Genomic DNA, 21,550 nt, shown 5'->3' with positions numbered 1-21,550 from the left:
CAGGGTAATCTGCTGACCCGCGCTGCTTCCCGCAGCTCCCATTGGCCAGGAATGGCAAACCGTTGCTACTGGGAGCTGTGGGAGGCCGTGCCTGCGGGACAGTCAACATAAACAAAATGTCTCGTGGCCTGCCAGCAGATTACCCTGATGGGCCGTGTTCCGAAGATTGCCGACACCTGACTTATATATTGATTCCAAATTGTATCTTTAGACAGCTTTAATGACTCCTCCCTGTCCACTGACAGCCTGTCTTGAAGGAATCAGAGGAAACCATAAATTAAATTTTTCAACTAAATATCTCTCAAAGAGGTGCATCAGTAAACATAATCCATCTCTTTTCTTTCCCTGTCTGACTCAGCTCTCCCATTTGCTTCTTTTCTACATGCCATCCTTGGCCTTGACGTTTCCTTTTCCTTCTGCATCTCTTACATCTGTAAATCTATCTATTCCAGTTTATGCCACATTGGCTGAAATCCTCATTCATGGCTGAAATCCTCATTATGTCATCATCTTCTGTTAATGTTAATTATTGCTAAGTTCTAACTCTCCAAACTCAAGCAGATGTAGGCTGCTTCCCACCTCATGTTGCTTGTGAGGGAATTCTGCACATTGTGCAGTGCAGAATTTTCACAGAAATTAATGTTTTTTGTGCTGAATTTCCTCTCTCCTCCCCCCCCCCCCCATGGGCTACAGAACCTACTGGCCACCACTAGGCAGCACTGGACCTGGCAGAGCCCAGCTTGCAAGTAGATGATGCTGCTGGGGGAGGGGAAGGGAGTTGGAGGCTACTGGGCAGCTGAAGTTCCCCGCACGTCCTAAAGGAAGGAGGCAGTGTGCATGAAATTCCATATAAGCCCGGGAAACAGTATCAGGTTGTTTCTCCCTCTGGATCCCTGGGCTCTGTGCGGGAGGGAGTGAGAGTGTCTGGGCTGTGGGGTACTGCAGCTGGGTTCTGTGAGGTAGGGCGTGCGGGGATCTGGGATGGGGGACCTGTAGCTGGGCTCTGGTGGGGAGGGGATACATGCAAGTCGCCCCACAGCTGGGCTCTGGGAGGAGAGGTGGAGATATCTGGCCCTCCTGCTGGGCTCTGGGGGGAGGGGAGAGAGAAACAGGAACTGAGTTGTCTTAGGGGTTTCTTTAAATCTATTCCTGGAGGAATTTTTTGTCTGTATTGTTCCAGACATCAGGCTGGTGTGTACTGGTTAGTAGGTCGATCTAAGTCACGCTAGTTCAGTTACATAAGTTATGTAACTGAAGTTGATATAACTTGGGTCAACTTATAGCGGTGTCTACCCCGTGCTATGTTGACGGGAGACACTCTCCCATCAACATAGCTTCCATCTCTTGGGGAGGTGGAGTGCAGACATGGACAGGAAAGTGCTCTCCTATCAACTTAGAGTTTCTTCACCAGATCCACTTTATCGACACTGCTGCATCAATCGCAGTGGTGCCGATTTAGCTGGTAGTTTAGACTGGCCATATATAGTTGCTGATAGGTATTTTGAAATAAATTATCAATATAATTGAAACTGGTGTGATTGTATAGTATTATTTTGACAAATAAAATATGCAGAATTTTGCAGAATTGTAAAATATTGTGCATAGAGTTTTTAATCTTTTTATGGAAATTCCCCCAGGAGTATTATGTGTACAAGAAGCACAAAACTATACATCATGGCCAGCCCGAGACAGCTGCTTCCCCCATAAATTTCAGGAGCCAATTCAAATTTCCCACCTCATTTTTTAAAATTGTGGCTTTGTTTCTGCCAGCCTCTTATACACCACATCTTTACATCCGTTACTCTGCTTATCCACATGGGACTTCTCTCTATCCTTCAGTGCAGTGTTTCTAAAGTTGGTACAAGAACCTTCTCTGTGCTCTGCTATGTGAAACAGCCTGCCTATGTCTTTCTGGCTAATTGACTCTCCAACTATTTTCATATCTCATCTGAGCACACATCTTTTCTCCCTTGCCTATACCATTATTTTTTTCATCTTCTAGATTTTAATTTCAACTTTGAAACTATATTGTTTAATTAGGATTATTGTACAAAAAATGTGATATAAAATAAAGAAATGAATTATCCAAGTAGTTCTACAAATAATTGTAAATGTTCTGTAACTATTTATTAATACATTAATTAATACATTATATCTTGAATATGTGCAGAGGTGAAAAACTTGAAAAATATTTTAAAAAAATACCTTCTACTAAAATTTCCTTTTTATTATCTAACACTGTAAGAGCTATTGAAAACAGTACCAGTCTTTTCTTTGTAGTACTGAACCATCTCATGTCTCTCCTCCCAAAATACTCTTAGAACCATTTACAGTTGTGGGAATGGTGTACTAAACACATGTTCCACTGTGCACTGTTTGAGGTACATTACTTCACTACTACTCCTCTTCCCCTTAAATTCACACACAATGCACTCTTCCTACAGTGCACTTACATTTGCTTGGGTTCTTTGCTTTCAAGACAGGATCAAGAAAGTTTTGTTTAAAATTGAGAAGTTTTGTCATTTGAAGGAATCATAGTTTGCAGTAATGAGATTAACTTTTTATGCAACTCTTTTTCTATCCAGTGCTTTTGTATAGGATTTGTCTCCACCCATTAGCAACTGGAGACAAGATTGCTGTCACTCATGCAGCTGTATAACCTAGAAACTCTCCATTGACAGTAGTCATTTTTGCTTTCTGCTGTGTGCAGTGGCCAGTTGAGGAGTTTTAGAAGGATCCTCTGCCATAACAGAAAAAAAACAATGACAGTCCTACTTGCTGCAATTTAAGGAAAGGAAGTTGTATCCTGCAACTACAGGGCCCTTAGTACAGTTGGATCCACTACTACTTCTGGTAGATGCAAAAACTGTAGAGTTTCAGCTGGATTCTCTCTCTTTGTCCATTGAGCCACTTCTCCAGAAGGTCAGTGGCACTTCTACTTTTAGGCATAGATTTGGTTCTCTCAAAGCAGTCAATCTCCCATCCTGACTTGCCAGTTAGGGCTGGTCTACACTACAAAATTAGGTTGACTAAATGTAGGTCAACCAACAGCCACCACAGTACTTCAATTGGCTATTGCTGTCCACACTACCCTCCTTCTGTCGGTGGTGTGCTTGCACTGGCTGAAGGAGGGGCACTGACAGCCACACAGGGCTCACAGCAGGAGCCTGGCATGGGCTCAGGGAGCCTACCAGCGGTGAAATTGAAATTGTCAATTTCACAGCTGCCTGCATCTCAGAGCAACAGCCCAGGCACACAGCTGGAGCCCTGAAATTGACAAAAATATCCGTTTCACTGCTGTAGGCTCTGTGCTGTAAAATGGAGCCCCATGCCAGGCTCATAGCTCCGGCCTTCATCCTGGAGTTGGGGCTCCAGCTAGGAGCCCAGCACCAGGATCAGTTTCACAGCAGGGAACCTACCAGCATGAAATTGACATTCTTGTCAGTTTCACATCTCCAGCTGCAAGCCTTGCTGCTGGTCTGAGCCAGACACAGTTGTGAAATTGACAAGAATGATGGCCAAAAGCTGAAGTAAGTAATGGACAGACACTGCATTGCCGTGACTACACTGATGTAAGTGCTGTGCCTCTCATGGAGATGGAGTCATGTTGGTGTAGCGGGCCACTTCGGCGGAAGCAGCATTCTAGTGTAGACACTGACATGATTATGTTGACGTAAGCTGCCTTATGTTGACCTAATTCTGTAGTGTAGACCAAGCCTCAGTTTGAGGAGCTGTCTTGGATGATTATCTATTTAAGAAGGGATTTTTAATCTTTCAATATAATCCCAACACATCCGGTCTCCTGGTCTGTGGCCTGCAATATCTCTTGTGCTACAAGTCCACATGGTTGTCCTTCAGCAGCAATCAGGCAGCAGCACCCTGTTCCTTATTGTCTATCTGTCAACTGCTGTTTAGCCATGAATGGAAGTAACATCTTGTAGAATGAGTGCAATGAAAGGCACTGCATAGAAAATGCACGTATGAGGATGTAACTAACAGAGGAGGAGCTGATGATCAGGCACCATCACCACCAGTCAACTGATCTTTTTGATGATGTGTACTACAATATTGAAGAGCCAGTAGAGAAAGAAGAGATTTTCTCCAACTTCTCCCCTGCAGGAAGAGATGGGAAATTTGGTAACTTACTAAGGACCTGATTAATGGTGTGTGATGAGGTAGCACGGAGGCGGATCTCTCCTGCAAGTAGCTTGGCTGATGGCATCTCTTGCTCAGAATAGAGGGAAGTTGGATACCCTCTTGTAGTCTGTGTTGTGGATCCTTGTGGAAGTGTAGAGGAATGGAAGAAACTTTGGGATGTGATGGGGAGACAGGTTAAGGGAGGGGAAAAAAGGAAATTATATCTTTCTTCTTCGAATAGATGCAGATGTGTATTTCAAGTAGGTGTGTGTGCACCCTGCTTGCCAGAGCCTTTTACCTAGCAGTATCCATAGAGGGGGCAGCCCTCGTTCCTTTAGCCCCTCTGTTGGCTATATGAGACAACACTGCCTCAAACACCTCTCCCCCTGCCCCTCCCACCCTCAGCTCCTTCTCAGCACCCATCACCTGGAGTCAGAGCTCTGTGTGGCTATCATTTCATAACTTTGCAATTCATCCTCTTAGGCTAGTTTTATTGTATATAGTCAAGTTAGTTAGAGTAAAAGTTTTAGACTATAGTATAGCGGTAGTGCTCCCTGGTGACGCCCTCACCAGCATTCAAGCATTGCCCTTCATGTGGAGTGGCAATTCCTAACAGTGACCCCTACAGGAGGTGGTTGCTCTGCCTTGACAAAGTCCACCTTAAAGTGTGCTGTTCAATCTGTAGATCATTTAAAAAGATGACTCGGATGGCATGAGACCTTCCCCCTCAAGCAGCACCTGCTTGAACAGGCCCTGAAGCAGGCCTTGGTACCGAGTCAGTTCTCAGGCCACAGATCGCCCTCCAGTTCGGAAAGTGCTACTGCCTTCCATTGTGGGTCAGGGGCCTCCAAAGAGGTGCAGGAGTAGTTCTCTGTCATTGGTACCAAAGACGAGGTTTCCAAAACCAATTGTGAACACTCCAGGTCCCAGGGCAACTCTTCTGCCTGCTCTAAGAAGAGTGCAGACTGGCAAAGGTTGGCTCTGGTGTGTGGAATAGCACAGGTTCCTCTGACCCTCCCTTGGTACAGGGTAGGGAGGGTAGACATCTCATACCATCGACTCCAATTCCGGCCTCCAGGTGTCCAATGAGTCCAGTACTGGCGAGAATAATATCGGTGCCAACAGTGTCTGTGATGTTAGCAGACCGACTCTACCTTTCAGTCCTATCTTTGCTGCTGTTTTAAGATTTTGCAAGGCTGGTGCCCATGATGGACCCTCCCCACCCCAGTTGGAGCATGTTATTGAACTCTCAGGCCCTTTGTCACCGCACCAGGAAGCCCCCCTCCTGGGGGTTGGTATGAACACTGTACCGGAGCCAGTACAAGGTTTTTCAGTACCAGGCCCTTCCTCAGGATCAATGCAATTGACGCCGCAGATGGTTCTGTCAAGGTTGTTGCTGTCCCCTGGGATTGAGGCACTTGGGTGCTCTGTTACCAGTGTTTGCACTGGGACCGACCTTGCATGCAGCACTGATGTTGCTGACTACATTGGGAGAGCCAATTCTTTGTGTCACAGATGAGTTGGATAGCCTGTTGGCTACCTCCCTCAGAATTGGGGTCCTCTTGCTCCGCTTTGTTGGAGGAAGTTCAAAGGCCATCAGTAGACTAGTGTGGCTACCGGGTTGGCATGTGTCCCATGGCTGGGTTGGAGGCCCCTGGCCTGGCACCTACTGGCCACCAATGCCTTACCCATCTCAGTGGCCCCCTTGGGCTTAATGGGAAGCTCCTTGCTCCCGGAGGTCTTGCTTATTGTCCAAGTCAAAAGCGAGATTGCCTGCTCGTGCTGCAATAGTGGCTGCAGTTTAGGCGCCCACAGTTCCCCTTCCTGTGGAGCCGCTGGAGTTTCCTTGTCTGGAGATGTAGCCTCAGGAGCAGGACCTGCCTTTGACCCAGACAACAGCCTCATCTCCCTCCCCGGCCAATGCAGTGCTGCCTGGTTTGACCTCCCTTTCCATCCTGGAGGACTTTAAGGCATACCCAGACCTTTTACATTATGTGGCCTCATCCCTTTGGTATTCAAGCAGAGTTTCTCCAGGAGGATACCCACAAACTCCTGGACGTTTTCTAGCCCTCCATCCCTGGGATCATGGCCCTCCTAATTCATGAAATGCTCCCAGATCCTGCGAGAACCCTTTGGGATATGCCAGCCTCGGTACTGCTGATGGCCAAGTGCTTGGAGAAGCGCTATTTTGTGCTTGTACAGGAATATGAGGGGTTTTATTCCCATCTGGCCCCACTGCTCTGCTCTGAACATTCAAGATGCTTACTTCCATGTGGCCATTCTACTGAACCGCAGGAAGTTTCTTTGCTTCATGGTAGGGGACTGCTGCTTTGAGAATACTATTCTACTGTTTGGTGCCTCTTCTGCTCCGAGTCTTCACCAAATGAATGGCGGTGGTCATGGTGTACGTCAGGAGGATGGGAATCTATATCTTCCCCTATCTTGACAACTGGTTGCTGAAGAGCAGCTCCAGCGAGGAGGTTCTCGCCCACATCAATACTACGCTATGTTTACTCGACCGTTTGGGACTCATTCTAAATACCATGAAGTCGACCTTGGCTCCCATTCAGCAAATAGAATTAGTTGGGGCCCTATTAGATTCCATGAAGTCCAGGGTGCTCCACTAACTGACCACTTCCAGGCCATTTGACAGCTGTGCCTCTGTTTGCAATCACAACCGTCCACAATAGTTGCATTTGTCTTAGCCTATTGGGCCACATGTTCACTTGTACACATGTATGACCATATGCACCTAGGTCATATAACTCTCCAAGTTGCATCTTTGCTCTCTTCAGATGTGACTCAGGATGGCTTACCTTCCTGCCCTGTATTCTTTGGGCAGCTTGGTTCTCCTTCCTCCATCAGTCCTGGAATCCTTGCACTGGTGGGAGTCCATATGCAATGTGTGCCAAGGGATCCCCTTCACTAGGCTTTCTTTAACCAAGTCAGTAGTTACTGACATGTCCCTTCTGGATTAGGGAGCGCATCTGAACTCTTTGAGGGTGCAGGGCCTATGGTTGGAACAGGAAACCTTGCTCCACATCAGCGTGCTGGAGCTTAGGGTCATCCACAAGGCACATTATGCCTTCCGGGACTGCAGCAGGCATTCAGTGGTTCACATACTCACCGACAATACCGCCACAGTGTACTATGTGAACAAACAAGGGAGAACCCACTCCAGATCACTCTGCCTATAGGCAATCAACCTGTGCAGTTCTGCATCGAAGAGGACATCACCCTGACAGCTGTCCACTTACCAGGAGCCCAGAATCATGTCAGCAGGCTTTTCTCCCCGAGCCACAAATGGTCCCTGAAGTTAGAGACCCCACATTGTGAAAACCATCCAAAGGACAGCGCCAATCAACCTCTTTGCGATGAGGGAAAATAGTAAGTGTCGTCTATTCTGCTCTCGGGAAGGGCTCAGCTCAGGCTCCCACTGTGATGCTTTCCTCTGCAGCTGGCGGTCAACTCTGCTGTATGCATTCCCTCCTATTCTGATCACTCCATAGGTCATCGCTAAGCTCAAGGCAGATCGAACCAGGCTCATCCCGATTGCCCCATCATAGCCAAAGCAGTGCTGGTTTTCGGACTTCCTCGCCCTGTCAGTTCAGCCTCCCATACCACTTCTCCTTCCTGACCTCACACAGGACTGTGGATGCACTTTGCTTCTGGCGATCAGCTCCTTGCACCTTATGGAGTGGCTACTGCATGACTGAAAGAGGAGGGAGAGCACTGCTCGAGGTTGTCCAATAGGTCCTATTTAACAGTAGGAAGCCTTCAACTAGAACAGCCTACTTGGCAAAGTTGAAGTTTTCAGTATAGTCCTTGACCCGTGGGACCCATTCAGTGGCGACTTCTATCCAGGACATCTTGAATTACCTGCTACACCTTCAGGAATTTGACTTAGCACTCAGTTCTCTCAGAGTACACTTGGCAGCAATATTGGCATTTCATCCACCTATCCAAGGGAAATTGGCATTCTCCAGTGCAATGGTGATGAGATTTCTGAAAGGACTTCTCTCCCTGAATCCTCCAGTCCAAGAGCCAGTCCCCTTGTGGGACCCGAACATGGTCTTAGCAGCTCTAATGGGGACTCTATTCGAGCCCCTTGCTTCCTGACCACTACCCCTCCTGTCTCAGAAAACTGCATTCTTGATAGCTATTACCTGTGCCAGGTGGGGGTGAGAGTAACAGGCCCTGATGGCTGGGCCTCCTTACAGTTCTCCAAGGACAAGGTTACGTTCCGGCCACATCTGAAGCTTGTATCCAAGGTGGTCTCTCAGTTTAATTTGAATCAAGCTGTGTACTTGCCTGTATTTCCCTGAGCCACATTCCTCCATGGAGGAACAACGCCTCCATACATTAGATGATAGACCAATGGTTCTCAATGGTCCCAATGGTTCTATTTACCATTGTGGTACACATCCAATACTACCTATAGGGCCCTGAAGACGTCACATGGGCCGCAGCTCTGTGCTGATTGCGCCACAGGTTGAGAACCACTGGTCTAGCCTTTTTTTGAACAGGACTGAACAGTTCTATGCTTCGTGTCACCTGTTCCTATCATATGCAGACCCTCATGAAGGGTCAAGCAGTCTCTGTGCAGACCATCTCTAGATGGATAACATCTTGTATCAAGACTACATATGAGATAGTGTCGGCTACACCGCCTCAGCAGATATGGGCATATTCAATGAGAGTGCAGGCAACGCTGGTGACTTCCCTCAATGACATTTCCATATTGGACATTTGTAGGGTGGCCACATAGTTATCCATACATACATTTACGGACCATTATGTGATCGCTGCTGCTTCCAGAGTAGACGCTAATGTCGGAAGAGCAGTCCTTACTCAGGTAACCTCCGAAATCCGCCTACAGATGGAGGTACTGTTTGCTAGTCACCTACTTGGAATGCACATCTGCATCTACTCAAAGAAAAAGAAACTGCTGCTTACTGTACCTGTGGTTCTTTGAGATGTGATGCAGACATGTATTCCATGACCCACCCTCCATCCCCTCTGCGTCAGTCTTCCCCTGGACATTTGGTGCAATGGAACTGAGGGGGTCTGGCAGCATTGCCTCATAGCCAGGGGAGGGGCTAAAGGTAGGAGATGCAAGCACCACCCCTCTACAGGTACTGCTAGGCAAAAGTTTCCAGTGAGCAGGGCGCATGCTCACCTATTTGGAATACACATCTGCATCGCATCTCGAAGAACCATACTTACAGTAGGTAACTGATCCCAGTCTTTTACACCATGACCGTCACCACAGTATCTGATGAAAAAGGAGGATAGAGATTGAGATGTGATAGATATGTACGCATCATTAGATGGAGAGAAAAAAGGTAGTGTGAGGAACTCGGGACAGTGTGAGAAAATAAAAGTACAGAAAAGTCAAAACCAAAAACCCAGAAGGAGGACAAGAATAAATGCAAGAAATAAGTTGAACTTGAAATGGAGTAATAAATCTCCCCCCCCCCCCCCAAAAAAAAAAAAAAGATTCCCAGGTCTGTGTTGTGTCAGGAAAATTACCATAAGAGATTGTGGGGGCAGGAGGGATGACTCTGAAATAGAGGGCTAAATATTTTTCTTCACTTCTTTCCCTTTACTGTCATGTATTCCAGTTTTTCATTTTGAAAATAAGGCAGGACTTAACAAACTGGTGAAATGAGGAGAAAAGAATTAGATATTGTCAAGGTTCCTCCCCCACTCTGAACTCTAGGGTACAGATGTGGGGACCTGCATGAAAAACCTCCTAAGCTTATCTTTACCAGCTTAGGTCAAAACTTCCCCAAGGTAACAAATATTACCCCCGTTATCCTTGGAATGGCCGCTACCACCACCAAACTAATACTGGTTACTGGGGAAGAGCTGTTTGGACGCGTCCTTCCCCCCAAAATACTTCCCAAAACCTTGCACCCCACTTCCTGGACAAGGTTTGGTAAAAAGCCTCACCAATTTGCCTAGGTGACTACAGACCCAGACCCTTGGATCTTAAGAACAATGAACAATCCTCCCAACACTTGCACTCCCCCTTTCCTGGGAAATGTTGGATAAAAAGCCTCACCAATTTGCATAGGTGACCACAGACCCAAACCCTTGGATCTGAGAACAATGAAAAAGCATTCAGTGTTTTACAAGAAGACTTTTAATAAAAAATAGAAGTAAATAGAAATAAAGAAATCCCCCCTGTAAAATCAGGATGGTATATATCTTACAGGGTAATTAGATTCAAAAACATAGAGAACCCCTCTAGGCAAAACCTTAAGTTACAAAAAAGATACACAGACAGAAATAGTTATTCTATTCAGCACAATTCTTTTCTCAGCCATTTAAAGAAATCATAATCTAACACATACCTAGCTAGATTACTTACTAAAAGTTCTAAGACTCCATTCCTGTTCTGTCCCCGGCCAAGACGACTACAGACAGACACACAAACCCTTTGTTTCTCTCCCTCCTCCCAGCTTTTGAAAGTATCTTGTCTCCTCATTGGTCATTTTGGTCAGGTGCCAGCGAGGTTACCTTTAGCTTCTTAACCCTTTACAGGTGAGAGGAGCTTCCCCTGGCCAGGAGGGATTTCAAAGGGGTTTACCCTTCCCTTTATATTTATGACAGATATGTACATGACAAATAGTCTCTTTCCAAACTGTGATCATTGTGGGTATTAGGACATCCACTGTTATGCCAGATGTTGCTTTTTCTTACCACCTACTTTGCCTCATTACCCTGAGGAGAGCATTCAGTGTTTTTCTAATGGTCTCAGGATATGTCCCACTTGTGTCTTCTAACTCAGCAGTATTATATGGATATTTAAATTGCATCCGAAATTTTGGCCATTTTCTTAGATCAGACTTCCTTCCTAGGCTGCTTATCTCTTTGTCAAGGAGATTGGCTTACTTGCCATAGACTGGTAGCAGTTGACTACAAAAAACAACTAACTGTAACCCTTTTCATCAGCACCTACTTACCTTCCTACTACCTCGGCCTCTTATGTTCCGGGTCCAGTATTTGAAATATTACACTGCTGGAATAGGGAAGTTTGAGGTTATGTGTCTACATGATTGACAGCACTTTATTTTGTTTCTGATGTCTGAAGCCAAATTCTCAATGGTGTTAACTTGCCTGATGTGGTTAGGGTGAAGGACTAGAAAAAAGTAAATAGTTGATTCTTGCCTAAAAACATGTATGCTATTAATGTGTTTTTGTTGTATAGAGCCAAACTTGGAATGCCCCAGTTTTTAAGTCCTGAAGCACAGAGTCTTCTCCGAATGCTCTTCAAACGAAACCCTGCAAACAGATTAGGTAAAATACTCATATAAAAATAATTATTTCAGCTAGTAGTTCTTCGCAGTAAATAAACTACTATTCACAGCCTTTTTTCATAATAGGGGCAGGTCCAGATGGAGTTGAAGAAATTAAGAGGCATTTATTTTTCTCCACAATAGACTGGAATGTGAGTACTTTGGTAAAAGAACGTCTTTTAGGAAATGTTTGTTGACGGTTGTTATAATTATTTTTAATTTGGTTTCACCGCTGTCTTCTCTTTAGAAATTATACAGAAGAGAAATTCATCCACCTTTTAAACCTGCAACTGGCAGGCCTGAGGATACATTTTATTTTGATCCTGAATTTACAGCGAAAACACCGAAAGGTAAGAGAATAGTTAACTGTAATTTAGGTATTCAAAAGTAGAAGAAACTTTGTCATTTTAATTTTCAGAAATTGTTTTCTATCTGGTTAGATTTGACTGACTACATGTACAAAACCTAAAACTTCATTATATGAAAGATTTTGTATAAGCCTGTATGTATATATGAACTGCAGTTCGTTACTTGTGCATTTGTATCATGAGGATGCAAAAATACTTTATGTAAATAACAATCTCCAAACCGGTTTATAGTGTAAAATTCCTTTCCAGTGTTGAAACTATGATTTTATGCTCATTTTTATTCAGTGCATATTAGGAATACTGATTACTTACTGCTTTTGGATTTTTTTAAATAAATTGGAAAGAAGTCTTCCTGAAGACATTTGTTCTGTTTTTCAGATTCGCCTGGTATTCCACCTAGTGCTAATGCACATCAGCTTTTTCGGGGATTCAGTTTCGTTGCTATTGCATCAGATGATGAAAGCCAGGCAATGCAGACAGTTGGGGTTCATTCAATTGTTCAGGTGAGTGCAATTACTGAAGAATAAACATAACGAATGAAAACAAATTATTTAAAAATGAGTTGTCCTTTGCATAAAATATGATGTAGCTTTGTCACACCTTTCATAAACAAGATACCTAAAAACACTTAAAATAATTAATAGTACTGTAAGACTAGGGTTTATCCTCTGTTCTTCGTGAAGTGTCACGAAAACGTCGTCAACTAAAGACAAGAAAAATACACCTCAGATTATTTTATCCAAAGAACAGCACCTTTGACAATGCAGAACCTACTGCTTCTGTACATTGGGTGTGATCAGGCATGGGTTTTGACCCCCTAAAAAGCAAGCATTTTAGCATCTGAGCCATAATGACTGTTCAAATATCTGAATAATCCAGGCTTAACATTTTGAAAACATTTTACATTTTCTTTATAAAGTCAATATTTAAAAAAAAAAAAAGTTGCCCGTGGATCATTTTCCCCTTTGTTATAGGATAAATGTTGGGTTCATACTATGCAGCAAAACCCCTCTAAAATATGACTTGAAACTGGAATGTAGAGATGGTTTGGATTGCCATTTATTTTAAATCCTGTAGATTATATCCTGCCCTTCCTCCCTATGCACACACTTTAAAAAAAAAATTATAAAGAATTATGCCAGTCTAAAATACTACTTGAACACTTTACATGTTGTCTGATAACTAACCCAATGTGTCAGGGTGCATTGGAACTTTTGGTTTCCTAGTAGAATTGGGAGAACCGATTAAACACAGACTCTCTCACATTAATGATTGTGACATTATTACTTCTGAAAGTAGTTCACTTGGCCTGTTAGCTGAAAAATGCTTACTGTTTCTATATGCTCTGTTGTTGCTACGGCATATTTTTGAACAATGAAACTCTGGTCAGACACATCATTCCATGAAGGATGACATCAAGCTGGAGTTAGGGGAGAAGTATGCATCATGCTCTTTTTTTTAAATTTAGATTTGATAAGGTTAGCATGGGAATGTATTTCATTGTTGGAGAGTGTGTGGAAGAAGGAGGGATATGAAGTCCTGTGGCCAATAGTTATGGGGCCAACAGCATGGAGAAATAGCAGATGTGTTTTTAGGGAAAGAAGACTAAGTGGATATAAAAGAAAGTAACAGGCCCAAGTAGGATTTTTAAGTAAAAATTTTATTTCTACCACCTACTTCTGTTAATTTTTTCTTCACATACAATCAGAAAGCATATTTAATTGCTGAAAACTTTTCACTTGTTTGTACAGAAAGTTAAATACTTCTGATAAAAAATGATATCCTGTATGCTGGTTGCATAGACAATTTGCAACCATCTGAGTGTGTTTAATTCTTCAAAGTGATTGACCAAAATGCGAACCACTTCTTGAGTTCTCTAATTACATCCTTTTTACTACATCGAGAATGCTCATAATAAGTTTATTTGCACACACTATATGCTTCAGGTGTTCAGTGGTGAGGATTTGTGGATATTCATGTACTCATCGAATCATATTCATAGATTTGCTGGGCCAGATCATCTAGTCTGACCTGTATGGTTATAGAATTTTCCCAAATAATTCCTAGTGCATACCTTTTTGAAAAACATCCAATCTTGATTTAAAAGTTGTCAGTGATGGAGAATCCACCTGACTGTTGGTAAATTGTTCCACTTTAGACAATGGTTTGTTTAAAACATGAATTTTAAACTGAGTGTCCCTTTAATTTATCTGTCTCAAGTGATTTGGATACAAGTATGAATATCACCCCATAAAATATAGCTACATTTGGTATTTGTGGTTGGCTCATACATGTACAATGACTTGTTTTTCATAAACCATCATTTCCTCAATTTGCTTCAGAAAAAACTTGTGGAATTTGCCCACATAAAGGGTGTACAGTGTCAAGAAACTTAAATTGAAGAGAGTGGGATATGGATTGGAAGAGATTGTCTTCAAAGGGAAACTAAAGAGGGTTGAGGGGAGGAAAGAGAAGAAAACACTGATTATTTTCAGTAGCTGCAAATGTAATTTGTAAAGTTTAAAATCACTTTTAATTGGGATAAATTCAGAGGGGGCTGAGCAAATAGGAGCAGGCACTATACAAATTGGCATTGGCTAGCTCCTGTGTATCCTCAACTGCCATTGACTTTAGATGTGTTGAACCACTTGCCAAATCCATTTTAGTCTGTTGGCTTTCAGAAAGTTCTGCCCAGCTATGTTTCTGGCAAAGCCAGCTTCACAGAAAACTTTACTTTGAAAGTCCACCTTAAAACAAGTTTGCTCTCTTGGTGGGGTGGGGAGTATAACAGAGTTGGGGCCATGTATTCTCTTGGAGTTTTTGCTGCTTATTGCCCTTCAGTCCTGAATCTCTGCCAACAGTTTTTCTGCAACTTCTGCTGTGCTGTTTTCTTTGCACAAACTTGCAGATGGAGTTCTCTGTACCGCTTCCTCCTCTTGTAAATATTTCTCAAAACTTCTCTGCTCCCTTTCCTCCGTACCCCTTCAACCACTTCCTCATTCTTATTTCCCCTTTGCATGTCTGCAGGATACCCAGATGGCTTCCTGCTAAAGTTAGGCATCCTTTGTACAAGCTCCCCTACTGCTTCCCTGTATCAAAATACCATTTCCTTACCATGCAAAAAAGGCTGACAGTCACTCATTCTGCCTTTTATCCCCAGACTCAGATGACACTTCTACTTCCATTCCTACTGATGCCTGCAATTCCCAGTGAATTTGATCTGTCTCTAAATTTCTCATACTAAGACCTGCACTTGCAAAAAAAAAAAAAAAAAAAAAAAAATTACCTTATTTTACTGTTCATATTTTGGCAGATGAGACCAGAAAAAATGGTATTTCTTAAGATTAATGGGAAGTCTTCTGATCTGTTTTCTGTTTCATATTATTTGTTTAAATTAACAGAGCAGGAATCCCAAATGTAGACTTGTCATAGAATTTCTATGATATGCTATAAATGGATGGGATTTATATGATTTATAATATATCTTACTCAAACAGAAGGATTTTGAAAAGATTTTGACCTAAAAAGATTATTAATTTAAACTATAGGGAACAAATATTTCCAATTGATTTGTAATGTAGATGATGATGTATATTTTTAAAGTAATCGTCAATTAATAATATTATTTTGGTAGCAGTTGCACAGGAACAGCATTCAGTTTACTGATGGATATGAAGTAAAAGAAGACATTGGAGTTGGTTCTTATTCTATCTGCAAGAGATGTATACATAAAGCTACCAATATGGAATATGCAGTTAAGGTAACCACTGTTAAAAAAAACTCTTAATTGCTAACAATCATATTTTCAGAATTTACAGTCATAATAGGTCAATGTTAGCTTAAATTTATCTACCATAAACAAAATAGCAAATTGTTTTTTTCTTAAATGAATAGAAAAAATTGTGACTGCAAATGTCACGTATTCATTAAATTTCATGTTTTGTTGCTATTTTATTTTTTTTAAATGTTCCCCATGAAACGCTTATCTAACTCTCTTACATGCATGCTTCTGGGAGAGAATATACACCAAAGAGACTGCATTACTAAGCATTATTACGAAGTATATTATTACTAAGCATTATATACAGAAATGACAATGATTAGATTAACTTAAATATAATTGTTTCTTTTAGTTCTGAAGTAGATATATAGATGATCACATAAATCCCTGTTCCTAGCTGTGCTGTTTGTGTAGTTTAGTACACATTGGCATTTTTTTTTTCCAGAGGGAACCTCGACTCTGCATTTCCTTGCTTTTTTGTTGGTTTAAATCATTAATATTTTAACAAGGTTTTTAATATGTTAAAAAGCAATAAGCGATGCCAAGTGAATCAAATCTAGCTTTCAAAAATGTTACAATATTGAATAAAAGGCAATAAAATTTGTCTTACCAATGGGGATATCTGTGTAACTGTCAAAGCAGGAACAGAGTGTGGCGAACTTTTTTAAAATCTTAGTTATATTTTGAAGCAATTTACCTTTTAGAATTATAGAACCATTCAGACATATGGACAGAATTGTTCAGTTTGGTTTCACACTCGTATAGTGTGATATACAGGCTACTCACAAGGAACCCTTGAATTCCAACAGAGGTATTTGTTTACATGCCATCAGTCTGGTTTTCGTCATAAACTGGATACATTTTCTGTAAAATAAGATGTAAGATGCATTTTGGGGGGAAGTAGGTAAACAAATTATCTTTCATAATTTGAATGCATTGAATCTGGAATAAATGATTACCAAGTTGAATGTTTCACTTTCTAAATTAGAGTTCAACATTTAAGTAAAATTTGGAGAAAAAATTATTTTTCTGTGGTTTTTATTCCAGTAAAAACAGCTACTATATATCCTGCACATTATTTAAAAAAGTATAATTTAACAGTTCGTACGTTTGCCAACGCACTCCTTGCATGTAAAGGCCCCAGTGCAGCATTTCTGCTGCAACAGCATTGTGATGTGCACCCTTTGACACATCCATAGGTAGCAATTTCTGCACAGCTGTCGGGGATTGGCTCCAGTGACGTTAGCTTGGGTACCAGTTCTCCATTGTGTTTGGTCCAACCCATATTTTCTGGTGAGAGTAGTGTGAGATTGTTGCAGTTTGCCTGCCTCTACTTGAAAGTGAGCTCTTTGGATGTTGCAGCACAATGCATCGCTTGTTAGGGTCCATGCCTCCAGTGATCAACACTTGGAGAACAATATCACTGTGCCTTGTTGCAGCTCTGCTCATCAGGTAAATTGTACATGTTGCAGATCAATTTTTCTGCTGAAATGATTGATTCATTTTGGGGATCATCCTTCTCTCAGTTTATTTGAAGTCCGTGTTTCTCCATGGATACTGTCTAAGCAGTTTTCTTGCTGTGGCCAGCAATATGGGAAAGAGTATCACAGCCTGTCAGAGCATGGAAGGAGAATATTGTGTCTATATCTGTGTGAGGAAACACAGGCAAAAGCTTCTCTTAAATAGTATGCACAGGAATGTATTTGAATTTTTTTGATATTCCACCTTCATCCACAGCTTGCTGCAAGGCATTTTGTCATCGTGTGCCACTAACAGAAAAAGAACATCATTGTCTTGTGTTGATGTGCGACACACTTGTATTCAAAATTGGGTTTGATGACTTAACTATACTGTTGTCTCTGCACTCTCCAGATGTGACAATTGTTTTGATTTGCAGAGCATGGGCTAGGAGTTCTTCAGAGAACAAGCAAGCCAGATCAGCCTTACTTTGGGAATGGGCCAAAAAGTCTGGCCAGCTGTTGGGAATTAGAACAGATCTGTTCTCCAATTAACTTTTTTCCAATTAACTTAGAAGCTTTAGAGCACTTCTGTCATATCATTCCTTTAATAGAAAGGTTGAACATGGAAGAGATTTTCTCTGTGCCATTACATATGCTTGGCCATCAATCACCAGAGAGGATGTACTATCAAGTGTTATCTCAGGAGGACAAGGGATGTCTCTGGTTAAAATGAGTAACATAACAGACTTATTTCCAATTTTAAGATGCCCATTTACCTCAGCAAGATAAAGAGGAATTGACATTAGTTCATGACATAATATTTTATGCAGATCCACCATCCTTCCTCCATTATAGGCATTAATTACGCACTGTAGTATGAGACTGTCAACTTGTATTGTGACTACCTTGTCTTTGTTTTTGTTTTTCCAACTGCATGGAGGGAGGAAAACATCAGAGCCCTTGTCTTTCTCAGTGGGTCACGGAATTTGGTATGGGGACTTAATTTCTCTGGTGTCATGAGCCTTTTCTGAACAAAGTTATTCAGTTGCTCCTAGCCAAATGTTTCCGCATTCAGCAAAATTCTCTGAATCGCTTCTGTGGCCAAATCTTTTGTTGCAATGTTTTGCAGTGTGTTGGTAGTGAATAATTTTAATCTTTGAAGTGTCATTAATACTTTATTTTCATAATCATAATCATGTTGCTTTTGTGCTGGTGTGGATTCATTGTAACTCATTTGGACATCAAGCCCAAGACTGAGCGGTTTTCTGGTTTGGGCTGCAGTTCGGGCATGTAGATTATGTGAGAGAGCCCATCTGCTGAGTGCTGAGGCCATTCCTGTGATTCCTCTAATTCCTCCTTTCTTTCAAGTGGCATTGAGCCACGCTTGGGAATGGTCTGGGTCTTCCTGATTTGAATCTGTGGTTGGAACCTTTCACAACCCAGTTGCCTCTGTAGAACTCTTTAAGTACTTCCAGAGGGAGCTGGTTCATTTCTGCTAAGTACACAGATCCCCGTCAAGCATAATTTGTGTGTTCATATTGGTGAAAGAACAGAAGCATTCTTTTGAAGGCATACAGATGAAGCTCCTAAATTCCATCTCCTTGAGCTCTGGGGAAGAGGAGGAGGATACACACATACTAGCACCAGTACTACAAATTGAGATGGTTGTCCATGTTGCTCAGCACTAATGATGGCATCTTGTCACAGAAAGTTGCAGATGACAGAATAGACACTAGGTTATTGTAATCTTCTTCCGCCTCAGATTTTGCAACATCCAGGAGTTTCTCTTTGAGTTTTTGTTGTGTTGCTATAGATAGGTCAGAAGTTGTGGTAATAAGAGTTGCCACAAGCAACTCTTACAACTCTCACAAGCATGAGTGGCTTTTGCATAATTTTTATCAGAAATTACATGCTCTTATCATTTTATCTACCTGAAATGCCATTTTCAGTCTACATGCTCAACAGTCCAGAATCATGTGTATTCTGCCCGAACATTTTTAGGAAATTCACTGATGTATGTAGACCTCCTAAGCATGTAATCTGGATATCTTTACATTCTGGTACAGTCCATTTTAGGTCCATCAGAACAGGGAAGAGTGCTTGATCAACATGTTTCTGTTGAAGATAATTAGGGCTGTTGATTAATCACAATTAACTCACGCAATTAACTAAAAAAAATTAATCAATTAAATTAATTGTGATTAATCGCACTGTTAATAGAATACTAACTGAAATTTATTAAATATTTTGGATGTTTTTCTACATTTTTAAATATATCTATTTCAGTTACAACACAATACAAAGTGTACAGTGCTCACATATTTTTTATTACAAATATTTGCACTGTAAAAATGATAAAAGGAATAGTATTTTTCAGTTCACTTCATACAAGTATTGTAGTGCAATCTCTTTTATCATGAAAGTGCAACTTACAAATGTAGGTTTTTTATTGCACTCAAAAACAAAACAATGTAAAACTTTAGAGCATACAAGTCCACTCACTCCTACTTCTTGTTCAGCCATTTGCTAAAAGAAGTAAGTTTGTTTACCTTTACGGGAGATAATGCTGCCCACTTCTTAGTTACAGTGTCACTTGAAAGTGAGAACAGGCATTCACATGACACTGTTGAAGCTGGCGTTGCAAGATATTTATGTGCCAGATGCGCTTAAGATTCATATGCCTCTTCATGCTTCGGCCATTGTTCCAGAGGACATGCTTCCATGCCAATTACGCTTGTTAAAAAAATGTGTTAATTAAATTTGTGACTGAACTCCTTGGGGGAAAATTGTATGTCTCCTGCTCTGTGTTTTACCTGCATTCTGCCATATATTTCATGTTATAGCAGTGTCGGATGATGACCCAGCACATGTTTGTTTTAAGAACACTTTCACTGCAGATTTGACAAAATGCAAAGAAGATACCAATGTGAAATTTCTAAAGATAGCTACAGCACTCGACCTAAGGTTTAAGAATCTGAATTGCCAAGTTCCAAAATCTGAGAGGGATGAGGTGTGGCACATGCTTTCAGAAGTCTTAAAAGAGCTACACTCTGATGCAGAAACTCAGAACCCAAACCACCAAAAAAGAAAATCAGCCTTCTGCTGGTGGCATCTGACTCATGATGATGAAAATGAACATGGATCAGTCTACGCTGTTTTGGATGGTTATCAAGTAGAACCCGTCATTAACATGGACGCATGTCTCCTGGAATGGTGGTTGAAACCTGAAAGGACATATGACTCTTTAGTGCTTCTGGCATGTAAATATCTTGCGACACTAGCTACAACAGTGCCATGCAAACGCCTATTCTTGCTTTCAGGTGACGTAAACAAGAAGCAGGCAGCATTATCTTCTGCAAATGTAAACAAACTTGTTTGTCTGAGCAATTGGCTGAACAAGAAGTAGGACCGACTAGACTTGTAGGCTCTAAAGTTTTACAATGTTTTATTTTTGAATGCAGGTTTTTTTGTACATAATTCTACATTTGTAAGTTCAGCTTTCATGATAGAGATTTCACTACAGTATTTTTATTAGGTGAATTGAAAAATACTATTTTTTGTTTTTCCAGTGAAAATATTTATAATCAAATAAAGTGAGTACTATACACTTTGTATTCTGTGTTGTAATTGAAATCAATATATTTAAAATGTCCAAAAATATTTAAATAAATGGCATTCTATTATTGTGCAACAGTGCGATCAATCGTGATTAATTTTTTAATCGCTTGACAGCCCTAAAAATAACATGGGACTTGTGCAAATCTTTTTATCACCAGTATTCAGTGTATCAGCTTCATGAGCGGGGGACCAAATGATAGGCATGTAACTGTATTCAGTTAATGGTGACAGCGGCAAAGAGTCCTGTGGCACCTTATAGACTAACAGACTTATTGAAGCATAAGCCAATAGGTTAATGGTGAGTTATTGTTACTGTGCTTTTCATTAAAACTTGGCCAGTCAGATTTAGCATTTTCAAATTGATGTTTGCGGGAAAGTGCCATATCCTGTGCTAGTGTTTTCAAATCTGAATGGCAATCATTAAACCATCTCCTAGGACATCTTCATTGAATTTTGGTTCTGCTGTACCATCTGTGATATTAGTAGGAAAGATATTAAATATCTCTCCTGTACTTTGTTTATTTTTTGAGTAAGTGACAGTAGCCGTGTTCTTTTTTGTATTTACTTATCTTAAAATACAAAATTCAGCTTGGTAAACATCATTTTCAGATTCAGCACATTCAAACTATGAAAGAAAACATTTACCAACTTTTCCCAGAAATGCTTTTTTCTTTCATTAATATCAGCTTATCTGGGAATTTGGTCTGCTCTATCAGGAGTAGATCTGACTTTTTGTGCTTGGGTTACCCAGGTAGCTTCCTCTGTCCTGAATAGCTGGGACAGAGCGGTGTTTGCACTACTGTTCCTTCTCTAAGCCCTTTTGGACTGTTGTTCAGATTGCCTCATTTCCTTCTCTGTTGCTATTACTACCTGCTACCTCTG

General features: G+C 41.3%; 1 protein-coding gene across 4 annotated transcripts in view; it reads left to right on the top strand.

The window, feature by feature from the left end:
* RPS6KA3 (ribosomal protein S6 kinase A3) overlaps positions 1 to 21,550 on the top strand; it is a 125,814-nt gene that overhangs the window by 73,529 nt on the left and 30,735 nt on the right. For 3 of the 4 annotated variants that reach the window (XM_084614259.1, XM_084614257.1, XM_084614260.1), the window contains 5 exons: positions 11,354 to 11,442; positions 11,529 to 11,593; positions 11,689 to 11,791; positions 12,188 to 12,312; positions 15,444 to 15,569. In XM_084614259.1, the coding sequence (XP_084470385.1) occupies positions 11,354 to 11,442; positions 11,529 to 11,593; positions 11,689 to 11,791; positions 12,188 to 12,312; positions 15,444 to 15,569 (508 nt within the window). The remainder of the gene's footprint in view (positions 1 to 11,353; positions 11,443 to 11,528; positions 11,594 to 11,688; positions 11,792 to 12,187; positions 12,313 to 15,443; positions 15,570 to 21,550) is intronic. The other variant, XM_084614258.1, reaches the window with a different exon arrangement.

The sequence above is a fragment of the Lepidochelys olivacea genome (assembly GCF_965140295.1).
Source record: "Lepidochelys olivacea isolate rLepOli2 genome assembly, chromosome: 1".
In the NCBI taxonomy this organism is placed as follows: Eukaryota; Metazoa; Chordata; order Testudines; family Cheloniidae; genus Lepidochelys; species Lepidochelys olivacea.
Note: the sequence above shows the minus strand (reverse complement) of the source record. Positions and strands in the feature narration are given on the sequence as shown.